Below are 13,898 nucleotides of genomic sequence, written 5' to 3' on the forward strand. Positions count from 1 at the left end.
TAAAGCTTTGAAACCGCAATTTGCACCCTTCGCACGTCCGCTTTCACTCTGTGTGGTTGTCAGGTTCTCGAAGAGGGCAACGAGACCGCGGTCGCCAGCTCTGTGACGTTCGCCCCCGTCCCCGAAGATGACGGCACATTCCTCAAGTGTCTAGGTGACAACCCCAAGCTCCCGGGCTTCAGCCAAGAAGACTCTTTCAAGCTAAACGTCGTCTGTAAGTATCCCAAAATAATTAAACGACTCGTAATCAATTCCGTCGTTTAAAATTCACATCGGAAGCTATAATATCGATCCTTACACCTGCCTCACCTTGCGCCAACGTGACGGCATGAAAATATGAAAGTGTGCCGCCGGTATTTACGACGTCTAAATTTCACGAGCTTTCTCTCAACAAAGCGCACACATTTACATAAAGCGCGTATCGCGGTTTTTCATTACGACCGCCGCGTTACAACGATTTTCATCTTATTAAGAATGCGTGGAATTGTATTTTAGGTCTATAATAACTTGGGCGCCTGACAGATATTTGTTCAAATCGTCTTGGGTTGAATTTCACCTGTGCCAGCAGGAATTCGGCTCGGAAACGTGGGGAGAATTGCGATAAACTTCCAGGAGAGCGACCTTAAGCCGTGATTAACAAATCAACAACACAAAACTTGCGGTTTTGTCGTCGGAAGAGTGCTAATTTGTCCAAGTGCTAACTGTCCCCGGCCGAAATAAACCCTCCGGCGGCGATCCATCATGCAGATCCCCTTTGTAACATCCAATAAACCTTGGAAAATCCCTAAAAATCCCGTTATTTTGTCGAAAAAATCTTCCAGCGCGCATGTTTAGCAAAATGTCGGTTCCTCATGTTTACCGAATCGAAAAAGATTAATCAATCCACATTCCGAGGCGTCGAAAGAGTTGCTGAAAAACTCCCGCGCTCGTAACCGATCGCGACCTTCATCATCAAATCGAAATTATTGCATTCCTCGACCGAAAAAAGCTTTGACGCCTCACAATGAGCGCCGTAATAAATCCGAAAACGGCGCCCTTGATAATTACAGGCGTGTTAAATAAATTATAGAAAATTGCGTAACGAAATGAAGCGGAAATTTTCAATTACCGACTCGTACGAAATTTGAAAAGCATACATTCGCGAGGTATAAAATCGATACACTCCGGTTCCGGTTCTCTTCGCAATACACTTCTTACCGAGGCTGCTTAAAGTGGTGCGAGTACCTATTTGAAGTGAAGATTTCGCCACAGGCTTTGCACATATTGACAATTACTTACGTGAGGGCTTTCCTTCGAATCCGTCAACGGAAACTTGCCAAGCTAACGGCTCTTTGTAGACGAGGACGAATGGGCGTTTATCAGCTGCACCAGCGTGATTGAACCTGCGAAAACTCCCTTTGCCAATCACTGAAACTATGCTGGAGACACGAAACAAATTAGATATTTTCCCTCCCGTATCAAAGATGAAATAATTTTGCGAGGGAGTGTCACAACGACGCTCCAGGAGACCGCAGATGTTATAAATATGAAATTATGAGCGGACTGACTTAATTTAATTTCCAAAGTTCTAGCTCGTTTTTCCTTTTAGTCAAATCTGATACATTTCCTTCAGTGCGCGGTGTTATTTCTTCATTACACAATTCGTACCTCGCAGTCCCTAGGCGCCATCTCGTCGAGCTTTATTTACTGTTCCTACGCCATTTTTAAAACTACCCACTTCAACTAATACCTAGAATAAACGGCACGAAAGTTGGAAACTTTAAACTCCCTCTGAAAAAAGAAAACTTCTATTTGGACACAACATGTGATGCATAGGCGAGCTCGTTACCCCAATACTCCAGGCAAAACAAACATGAACCTCGGAATAATTCGCATAAGACTCATTTTTTGTGTGGACTTTTATTTTATTGTTTTAAACCAATTGTCAAAAGTCCCCATCGATAGGTGTGCTGCTAAAAAAGTTACGCGGTGGTAAATATCAAAGAAAACAATTTTTGGCAAATATCTCGTCACGAATGATTCCAACGGCAAAAACAACAATTATAAAAATTGTACCTTATTAAATTTGCAACCAAAATAGTTATTTGTTTCACTAGGCCAAAAAATGGTCTTTTGGAAATGCAAGGAAAGTATTGAAATCCTAACATTTCCAAAACATTTTCTAGCCGTGTCAAACACGAAATTTTGTGCGCCGACAATTATTAATAGTTATTTATTTTGACTTTTGGTTTGAATTTGAAACGTCATTCCGTCATTTAGGGGAATTTCATCAGCTGGGAAATAGGTTGGTAGCACCCCATTCAAATCAAACGATTGCAGATTAATGTAAATTCAAATGTGTTTCAGCAAATTTTTGTGGAATCTCCACTTAATTAATTTACCTTTATTATTTTCGATGGTCATTGGCCTCCAAATCTGCACACAAATTGACACTATTGACATTTATGCAGCGATGCCAACTTGTAAAATAAAACCAACTATTCGAAATGTCACGTTTGATTGCCTAGACATTCAAAAGGTGGTTTTCTTGCCGCAAATGAGTATCACAAATGCCATGAAAAATGACGTAGGCGCACAATAGTTATTCGTAGGACTAATCGTTTTCAATATAGTATGTTTAGTGATTTTTTTGAAATTTTCAAGTAATTGTTTCTTTTTTTACAGCATCTTCAAAATCGAGTACTTTGAGCGCTTTTTTTATAACAGAATACATCAAAAAAATCTAATTCACCAAATTTTTTAACATCGTACGAAATTAATCTTCTGCTGATGGAATTTTTTTGTGTATATTTTCTCCAAGAACTTGATATTGTTTCTGAAGATCCTGAAAGAAGTAAAATGGGTAATTGTATATCTTCGTTGACATCTCACACTTAGGCGTTATTTTCATCGGGCTATTTGAATTTCGGCAATTACCACATAGTGTTCAAAAAATTAAACTTATTTATGCAATGTGTTTAAATAAAAATATAGTTCTAACCCTTTTATAATATAAAATTGAGTAGTTTATCTGAAATAGGTAAAGGCACAGTTGTGATTATTTCCAAAATGTTACATTTTAGTCTTCATCACCGTCTTTAGCAATATTAAGATCTGCCGTCTCTAGCATGTAATAACTAATAACATAATGATTTGGTTATGTAGACCGATAGTTTGAAATATTTGAGCAATTCTTTGAACACAAAATCACTGAAGTGTGTTTCACATGTACGAAAACGTTGTCTGATGATCAAATTCTTAATGTATAACAGAGTATTTTAATGATCTTAGAACTGCTCTTAGATTTTACAGACCCATGAGAATTCAACATTTTTATCCAATTTACGTTGACTGTCCACGTAACATTGTTGCAACAAAAGCAAAAGAATGATTTGAAAGGTGTAAGTACTTCTAGGAGTCAATCTCGCAGCAGACTTCCACGAAGTAAAACCATTTTTGCTTTTAAGAACTCTAAAAAATTTTACAGTGACAAAATGGTTAAAAATGTTGTGCATTACTAATGTTGAATATTGGTAATGCCCAATTTTATCATTGCTGATTGTTGCTGAAGACAGACATGAAGACTAAAATGAAGTTTAGAAGACAATTTAAACTGTCTTTAGCTAGTGAAAAGCAATTGTTTTAATGGTGATAGAGTTATAGTTTTAATTTTACGTGAAAAAGTTAAGTTTTATTTTTCAACAGTATGTGGTAATTGCTGCAGTTCATCTTACCTGAATCTTAGGTAAATGAGTCTAAATTGTACGATTTCAACAAACATATACATAAAATCTTTCCTGTTTTCTTGAGGACTCTCTAAAACTACAAGAAGTTCTTGAAGAAAATGAGTACCATAAAAAAGAATTTGCAGAAGATTAATTTCATAAGTTGCTAGAAAATTTCGTAGGTCAAGACACCAAGTTCTATGTTTCGACTGTAGGTCACAAAAGAATAAAATTCTTGAAATTTTGAAAAATACTATTCATATCTCAAAAATGACAACTTTTACGAAAAATATTACGGGATCTTTTTTGTGGCAAATTTAATAAGATACAATTTTCATAATAAGTATTTTACCATTGTAATCTCCAGTGACAAGATATTTGCAAATGTTTGTTTTCTTTGATATTTACTACCGCGTAACTTTTTTAGCAGCACACCTATCGATACGGACTTTTGATATTTTGTTTGAAACAATAAAATGAGCGTCCACACAAAAAAACAGCTTTATGGGAATTATTCCGAGCTTTTGAAATTTTTGTGTCTATTTTGCCTAAACTACAAGCCCAAACCTCAAGAAGAATTCCGAGTTAAACCTGAACTAGAACACAAATTTATTGAAAATAGTTACATTTATGAAAGACACACTTTAAAATGATGCGAAAAGGTTCTTAACTTCGTCGTAAAATACCAGGACGAGGGCAGCCCCCATTCCTCTAAAAACGTTGGATAGCGCGCCCTTATAAAAAGCCAGCGGTCCTTCCGTTTGAAGAATCTTCACCCAACAATGCGCGGTATTATTATACATCATTTTGTCCTTGCCTAGTCCGGATTGCATCATCATTCTCCTTCTCACGGTATCAAAAGGATAGGACGCAAACCCGGACATCGTCGTCACAGTTTGTGCGATGATAAAAGACACCAGAAACGGAGTATTCTTTGGATCCGGAAGCATCCCCTTGATGGTATCAAAACACCCGAAATACGCCGCCCTGTATATAATAATCCCCTGCACCGACACGACGAACCCACGGTACAACCCAATGGGGCCGTCGGTTTTAAAAGTCTTGACAATACAGTCGACCATTCCCGCGTAGTGCCGTTCCGCGAGGCTCTTTCCGACGTCGGCGCCGAGACGCGTCCGGGCGTAGTCCAACGGATAGACAAAGCACAGCGAGGTGGCCCCCGCAGCGCCTCCAGACGCCAAATTCGCTCCGAAGTAACGCCAGAATTGGGTACTTTTATCGATGCCTTCCATGAATATCTTCTTGTACACGTCCTTGAAGGCGAAATTCAACGCCTGAGTGGGGAAATACCGTAAGACGTTGGCGAAGTTCCCGCGCCAGTAGCTGAAGAATCCTGAAGGATCACACGTTAGGTACATCGCACAGAACGTGTAGTTACAATTCTATTCTTACCTTGTTCCCGAGGGATGCGAATAAAGCAGTCAATTATCCCCTTGTATCTCTTCTCCTCCGGGATCTGCTTGTTGGCTTGCTGCACTTGCAGGATCAACTTCACCCGCTCAATGGGGGCGACAGCGGTTTTGGCGACGGCCGCCGAAACGCCCCCCGCCAGAAAATCAATCCAGAAACTTTCTCTTGGCATTACGTTAAATTAACAACTTCACACTTTGACAAAATGACAAATTGACAGATAAAACGTCACGAGCGACATCTAGCGGTGATTCCGAAAAAACGACAATTTAGGCTCCCTCTGTTGGCTTAAAAGAAACTTCTTTTGCGGACGTTAAAATACAAGGAAATTGATTTATTAAAGCGGAGCAGGTGAAAGTGATGCGAAAGTGACAGAGACGGTAATAACCTCACTTTGAGAATGAGCTGGGACTGAATTGTTACGAAATTGGATGTGAAGAGAAGAGGCAGGGACGAATCCAACGAATTTCACGTCCAAATGAGACGAAATGGTCATAAAATTGAATCCTCGCTGAGAAACTCGATTTATCTGAAATATTAAAGGCATACAGTGTGGTCGTTTCACTTCTTTCGCCAGTGGCATCTAGCGGCGATCATGAACAATCGGCACCACCGTCCCCCTCTGTCGGCAAACCCGAGAATCGACCCGAAACTCGAGTTTTGCTGTATAATTCACATTTAAATTCGATACCATTTGAAGATTCTCTTTACGGTCGTTAAAATATAATGAAAACTGTTTTATTGAAGAATGGAGCAGGTGAACGTAATGTTGGAAATGACGATTATAACCTCTCTTCTGAGACATTCTTGAGACTGAATTGTTGCGAAATTAGAAGTGGAATTGTCGAGCAAAAAGGGAGGAGAGAAAAGCACTGCGATTTAATGTCACGTTTGTTTGAAATTCAGAATTCCTCTAAAAACGAATTTATTGCCGAGATAGAGGACGCTGCGTTCGGTGGGCGGTTCATTTAAAAGTGCCCGTTTTTAATAAAGTAATGATAAATTCCGGCATTCTTATGCATGCTCCGCCTTGTTTAATATTGCAGCGCGAGTGGTAAGTAAACATTATTTTAATCATCTTAGAAGCCGCAATGTCAACTATCCAACAATAACTAAAATGTATTCTTAGGTTTCTCCGTGTTTCTTGAATATTAAAATTCCTCAATGTCTCGACGATTCCGGCAAATAAATTAGCCAGCATTTTACCCCAAGAAATAGTTTATTATATAGCGTGCGTCGTTCCGTGCATCAGTCCGTTTATATTAAATGGAATAATTGCATCCTCGACAAGTACAGTTTTTGTGCTCACGTAATTACAGAAGGATCTTAACACGCCACTCTGTAATGTCAGGAATGTTCTTCGTGAATTGATATCACCTGTTTTATCGATCTAGAAACCAACAATCGGCAGTCTTTGTGCCTCAACCCAATTAAGAGGACTTGTTTGGATACTAGCTCGTCGAGAGTATCGTTTCTGACTTTGTGTTTGCTTCCAGATCCTCCCCAAGTGGTCCTTCACCTGGGTAGCACCCTCAACCCTGAAGACATCAAAGAAGGCGACGATGTGTACTTTGAATGCAACATCAAGGCCAATCCGAAACAGCACAAGATCACGTGGTTTCACGACGTAAGTATAAACGTCCTTGAAAAACGAGTTGTGTTGGCAACACTGGCAGTTACAAAAACATCAAAGCGGACCGATATTATGTTTTTATCTTGTGCTGAGCGCTTTGGTGTTTTCCTTCGGCGTCGGATTAATTGTTTGTGCGTGCGGGAGAGCCGGCGTTAATTAGAAGCGCGGTGGACGCAGGCCTTTCATTTTTATTAGGTGTCCCAAACCGGCCCTGTCTTCTTGCTATGGCTCCTCGGAAGGTAATCAGTTTAATTGTTTTCATACGGCAAGCTCGGACGGGCTTAATTCCACTCTGGGGTGGCGATAGCGAAATCTGGACAGAATAGGGGTTGAAATGAAACCTTCGATGCAAAAACTGCATCAAGTTCGTGTTGTAACTTTTAAACTGCAATTTAGTGTGTCATTTTCGAGGGAAAGTTTCTCGCGCGTGGGATTTATCGATAGCTATTTATGGTGGAAAAAGAAATTAATTACAAGCAAAAAGAAGTTTGGAATGAAAGAAACGGCGAAAAAATTAAGTAAAGCAATGTGAAAGAAGTTAATCTAAGAGTGATTAGTCCGCCCTCCGGCCGACAAACTTCATACATAACGAAAGTTCGGGAGCATTTATACCCCAACCTGGAGTTACGACAGTTTGACCAACATTCGTTTCTCTAATTCACGACCTCACGTTTCCATCCTTTTTCTTCTCAAGAGCTTCGAGCGAGCGAAATCACAAGTTTGCTTAGGATATTAAAAATAAATAAACAAAGTTTCCGAGCAGAATGGCACCAACTCGCAACAACCGAAAGAGACGGAGAAGAGATTTAATGCTTGGACAGCGGTAATTTAACTTGGCCTCTGGAGGCCCGGCAGATCTTTGGTGGGCCACTTTTCACGATTTCGACTGCCATAACTCCCGCTTACGCATTCGATACGGTTATAAGCTATAATTGCACGTTTTTTATGAACCATAAAGGGGGGATTACGCGCAATCTTTATATAAAGGCGGTAAAACTACCTAGAATTAATGGTCATGGTAAAAGGGGCTCCGGGGGTGACTAATCAACGATTTTTATTTGTCACTTTCGGTCTTTTTATGCCCCATATCTGGAGTTTCTGCGCGATATAATTTGACTCCTAATTGAAAACGGCTACTTAGTGGGGATGAGGGGCAGTGTGACCGAGAGTCGTAAAGAGCGGCGTTTGCACGATGGGGAGCGAACGCTTGATGATGCAGTTTTTGCGGCGGGGCAAAAGGAACAAGATTGAGAAGTAATTTGGCATGATTTGTGGCCGAGATTTCAATATTGCCCGGCGCATCCACCACTTTTAACCGCTGTATTGCGGAAGAAGTGATGAGAAGTTGATAACACAAGAATGCTCCGCTTGAATTTAGTGCTTGTCCGCCCACCCTCTTAAGATTTTTATAACAATTCTATCCGTTTTGCGAAGAATTACTCCCGGCTACAAAGAAAGAGCACTGAACTAACTAAAATTTGTTATCTTTATTAGTGCAGTAGTAGGTAGATCGTGTAAAGCGATAGCTCCCAGTGTATCTCTCCTAGTAAATCGTTTTAAACTCCTCTAGGCTTCCAAGTCACGTTGGCCCCCATGCAGCCCGAAACTTTGTCGCTCGACGCAGTTAATTCCCATTAAGCGCCACAATGCAGCGACAACTAATTAATACAGCTTCTTCATTTCCGAATGAAATTAGTTGCAGTGTCCGTGCTCGTAAATCCCGGAGCTTCGCCCCCATTAAAAGCCCATCCACGTGCCCCCAACTAAAACGAAACGTCAACAAATTAGTCGAGATGTTCATTGGGCCGTTAGCGTCTCTTATCACCGTCGGATAATCACATAAACGTCGTTTAAATTTGTGCTCTAACGTTGCGATTTCGTCGTTCCCTTGTTGTCGGTTGTGATTCAGCCCGGTTCTGATAGATGGTGAATGTCAAAAAGTGGCGTGTACAGCATGTAAAATAAAGTAAAACAGACATCGTCGCCGAGAATAAACGACGTGCAATAGATAACAAGGAGGTCTGATGTGTTGGTGTAACCTGGTAAACACGCAGGGTCTAAAACGTCGCCTTGTGGCGTTCCGTCACCTTTACACTATAATAAATTATCGTTTACACGGACGCAATAGAGGCTTATACTCTCATTCTTAGCTAATGAGTGATGCATAAATGATAAACTTTCATACGCCACTTGCATGGCGCGAGCGAAATGGGCTAGGTATTAATGTCGGTGGCGGTGTTTTTGAATTATTCATACGATCGTTTACAACTCGTAGACCCAATGTGTGGCAGCTGCGATTAAATTAGTGTTTTTTTTTAAATGTCTAATTAAGTCGGAACTACATTATCATTCGCTGCGGGAGATGGCCCAGGAACTGAAACGATCTAGGCAGCCAACATTACGTGGCAGCGGGACTTTCCCAGCAAGCATTGTTGCCTGCCTAGTTTTAAAAGCTGATAATGTCGAGTGTTTGAGTAATTGCCCGCGCAATGGATATTTACAGATTCACTTTGTTCAATGAAGTTATGGCTGCGCAATCGACCCAATTGCTTGGAGTGATTGGGTCTGTATCGACCTTTTAAGCGGATTTGATTTCTGGATAATCGAAAGTAATTACAAGAATACAAAATTCAAAATTTTGAATCCAAAGTAGTAAAGAAACTTTAAGATTAACCCTTTAACTGTTATAAACGTATACAAAATGTCCCAGAAATCATGACCCAGAGAACAAGGGGAGGTGCCGACAGCAATACAGATGGTAAATTTCAAAACAAAAATTGTTTAAGTTTAATAGTATTCGAGAAAAAATAAAAAAATATCTAGCAATCCCGAACGCTTATTCTAGAGGTGGAGTAAAAAGCCATCCCAATTTCCTAGCCAACGAGAGTGTAGTGTTCATCTGACTAATGGGTGATAGTATGTGTCCATTGTTACCGATTTTCAAATTCTGTTCAGCTCCGGGATTGGCTACCGTTTTTTTTAATTTTGGTTCAGAATTATTACCTCCATAAGCCCGTTTTCTGTAAGTCACAAGTTCTGGAACATCCTGTATATACGTTTTAAAATGTGAAATTTTGGGAACATAAATAAGCAAATAAAACAAATTGAATGACAATATTCACATATTTGTGACACTTCCAGTTATGCCGGAAATAGTAGTCACCTTGCTTATTTAAAATGGAACACCCCATATATTATTGCATTTTCAGATTCTACATCCAAATTAAAGGTAACTTTATGTATAATGTATTGGACACCAATTTCCCACTAAAAATACGGAAAACAGAAGTGTTTTTAGTCTTTTGTTTCCATTTTTTTAAGCATGCTTTGGAATGGTAACAATTTAATTTTATGTGGATCTTTTATAAACAAATTTGGTGGGCTAACAGAAACAAAAAATTGTCAAAAATGTTTGTAGAATTTTTTTTTTATGCAAATTTAATTTTTCAAAAATTGAGATATTTCAGAAATGATACAATTTAGGTATAGCACGATATATTGAAAGTGATTATTTGCATATAAAATTCAAAATGCAATAAAATATAGTGTTTTCTATTTAAAATAAGCAAGTTGACTGTCACTTCCGGCATAACCGAAAGTATCACGTAAATATGCATTCATTCATTCGATTCGTCTTATCCGCTTACTTTTGTCCCCAAAATTTCAAATTCTTATCGTTTGCATTTTTTGAGAAAAATGCCAAAACGTACATATACGTTTACAGTTAAAGGGTTAAAAAAATGATGAGTCATGCGAGTGAGTGCCCTACCTAAGGTTAATGCCCTACAGAGGCTAAAATGGGGTTAATTGACCCTTCAATCTGCATATTATGCAATATCGTCATCTTTTTACTCATTTGACCTCGCCTAACCTCAGTAGCGAGCATTCAACTAATGGCCATCGTCGTCGTAGTTGACCGGAATTCAACTCTTGATCCCTAAAAGCTTGAAAGCCTTTGATTCGGAATATCTCCAAAAAGTGATTTTTATTTTGCCGCCATGCACTTCTGTTTTAGCCTTTTATGTCTCATTTACTTTCAGCGCCCCTAGCAACGTTCATGTCGGTAATTCTGTGAATTTACAACTCGCTCGTACTTATTACAGTCATCGTTTTAATAGGCGCTGAAATTAATTTTTGATGAAGGCAAATTATTGTTTTTGATTTATGGGGTTGCACGCGAAGTTTGTAAGTACTCAAGACAATTAATTTGGATTTGAAGAGTGAAACGACAATGAATTCAACGCCCCCATGTATTCATCCAAAGGCTGTTTATTTAAAAGTGTTCTCTTTGGCTGGCACCCCGCATTTCCGTTTAAAAGCTTGTCGACTGGGCCGTAGATCGCAACAAAGTGTTGTGTAAACATACGTTCCGATATCGAACCCCAAACGGGTCGTTACTTTGATACTGCCTGGCGTGAAGGAAATATTATACTCTAACAGTGAAATAAAGACCGGAGTGATGTTACTAGAATAGAAAATGCACTTCTTCCTCAACAAACCGCTCTGAGATCTGCCAGTCGCGATAAATCTTGTACTGAAACACGCTAGTATTAATCACCGCTCGTATCGGTGTACTAATGAATTGCTTATTAACCCCCTCATCAACCCTTCTGACTTAATAATGACTAATACATGATGTGTGTCAACAGGGCACTTTGGTGAGTCAGAACATGTCGTCGGGAGTAATCATCAGCACGCATAGTCTGGTTCTGCAAAGGGTCACCAGGTGGCAGAGTGGGAACTACACCTGCTTGGCGGCCAACCCCCGAGGGGAGACTAACAGCACTGCCGTCAACCTCAGGGTTAGATGTAAGTACGAGTGATTTATTAACCGCGAGGACGACTGGGGAAAAGCGCTAATTCTTGCGAGGCAATTAATTTTCACAGATTTTTTTGTGCGAGGTGGGAAACTGTCGAACCCGGAAAATACTTCAAGTAAATTAAAATAAGAAAATCCTCGTGTTTTTCCGTTTCCTGTTATATTTTACTAGCATGCGTAGGGTCGTAAATACGCGTTTGACTGTCCCCCTTACAATCGTCCTCCATCGACTGTCGCATTAGCCTAATATCGGCAATCTAATGAAGCCTGCAGTTGGCTTCTACCTCCGCTCATGATTAATTCAGTCCCCAGGGGGCGGTCTTTGACGCCGCACTCTTGCGTCTGACTTATACGGCGCATAGATCTCCGCTTTCAATTCGAGAGGTTGCAGAAATGACATGAGCCCTGCCGTTGATGGCACAAATTACAATTTCCACCGAGGTCCTGACGATTTCCAGGAATGTGAAGCAGCAGAGTCCCCGCCTAACAACGGTAACGTCGACGAAAAAAGGAAAAGTCTTGCCTTTGCAAACTAACGATGGCGCCGGATTTCTCCCTCGTATGCGGAGCAGCGCTCGACCGAACAGGTGTCCAAGGCCGGCGTAATGCACTCAGGCGCATACATATACGTGCCTGCTGCACAAACATGCATTTAATTGCATGCCGCATTAATCTAACAAGCGACAGAGGCATTCCAAGGTGCGCGATTTCCCCGACCGAAGATAAATTGAATGCGACGTGTCGTTCGACGAAATTGATACCTGGAAATGATTGCAGGTGCCTGTAATTACGACGCTTCGGTGGTGATTAGAGAGATGGCGCCAGAGTTTACAGAACGCGCACGCTGTTTACACTCGCGGCGTATAAACACGCGGTGTCATGCAAAACGAATTAGTTGGAGCTCTGCGGCTGAAATTTTCAATTTGGCCTTTGGCTCGGGCTTCCGGTCCAATAACGCATCATCGGCAGTCACGTCGGAATTAAAAATTCACAAGACGAAGGTCCCTAAACCGAACTTCCGATAAATCTCCGTCGAGAGGGAGATCCGCGGTCATCGGTGGCGTTATTGGATCGTTCGTTATCCGCGATAAGATGTTATCGAAAGAGCAATCCTTCTTGCGGTTATACGTCTTTACCACTCGTTAGAGATGCAAATAAGGCAGCCATAGTAATTTCCTACCTCGACTCTGCGGTAATCTGTAATCGCGAACTCACTCTATTGTTCAGTAAACGATTGTTCCTATAACCTCCGTCGACGAAGCCACTATGCCAAAGCTGATTATCCTTTATTACTATGTGCTCGTAATCTCCGCATTGTGGATGTCTTGGAAAATTAAAATACTTTGTCCCGATGATTTTTCCGAGTGGAAGTCATCCGACGCTACTTATCATCAAAAGGCGATCGCTTCTGAAAAATCAACTTTAAATACGAGGTCATCCCGGAGCATCGCGCTTTAAAGCAGTGACGTTGTTAAAATGTATGAGAATCAAAGACTATAGAGTGCACACGAATGAACCCTCTTCGCTGAACGAAAATGAAGCTTTATGAGACGAGCGACAAGCAATAAGCATCAATTACTTTGATACATCCAAAGCGAAATTAAAACTGACAAGACGACACACGCTGTATGAAATGAACTATTTGCATGTAGAACAATATTAAAGACGCTCGTAAATACATTCTTTTAAACGCTCGTTATTGTGTTTACAGGACAAAGGAAATACTCCCCATTGTATCCCGCGTATATGTGTGTATCTCCATTTTGTTCCTTTCAAGTTTATGAAAGCCGTTTTGTTGAACGCTGCTAGATTAAATTTCAACATTGTTGTACGTCGAGGATTGCCTCTAAAATGCAGATAATTGAAATCGGCGCTTTGCGAAACTTTTATAATCGACCAGAAATTAGCAACTCTGCATTATCCGAGCTTGCGGCCCGGCGCCATTGTCCTGGGACAAATACAACCGACCACTGATGACCATGCAAAGTGCACCACTTGACAATACTCGACGTCTCCTAATTGATATTTTATGGGCCTTCGGCTTGTGTTGTGCATTCACAGGGCACTTGTGGACACGCCGATTTTATTTTCGGACATCTTGCCATGCATCAAACGCCATATTGAATGTGCAGCATGCAGATCAATAGTTGTAAACGCGACTCGACACTTTTCTTAAAAACCCTGCAATTCCGGGAGTTATTACACTCCCAAGTAATTTATTACTCGAATATGTTGATGATACTGCGATTGCGGTCTCGAACATGAATGATATGATCTCGGAAACTTGCATGAAATGTGTAGAACTTTTAAA

General features: G+C 40.5%; 1 protein-coding gene and 1 pseudogene across 2 annotated transcripts in view; one reads left to right on the top strand and one right to left on the bottom strand.

Moving 5' to 3' along the window:
- The window catches only part of LOC148181781 (protein turtle homolog A-like), a 124,060-nt gene that overhangs the window by 95,261 nt on the left and 14,901 nt on the right, over positions 1-13,898 (top strand). For both annotated transcript variants that reach the window (XM_088042833.1, XM_088042843.1), the window contains exons 7-9: positions 64-214; positions 6,632-6,762; positions 11,418-11,577. In XM_088042833.1, the coding sequence (XP_087898959.1) occupies positions 64-214; positions 6,632-6,762; positions 11,418-11,577 (442 nt within the window). The remainder of the gene's footprint in view (positions 1-63; positions 215-6,631; positions 6,763-11,417; positions 11,578-13,898) is intronic.
- On the bottom strand, positions 4,349-5,307 carry LOC148181782 (ADP/ATP translocase 1 pseudogene; annotated as a pseudogene).

Source organism: Gnatocerus cornutus, chromosome 1 (genome assembly GCF_029298725.1).
Source record: "Gnatocerus cornutus isolate USDA-ARS CGAHR chromosome 1, icGnaCorn1.1, whole genome shotgun sequence".
Taxonomy (NCBI): domain Eukaryota; kingdom Metazoa; phylum Arthropoda; class Insecta; order Coleoptera; family Tenebrionidae; genus Gnatocerus; species Gnatocerus cornutus.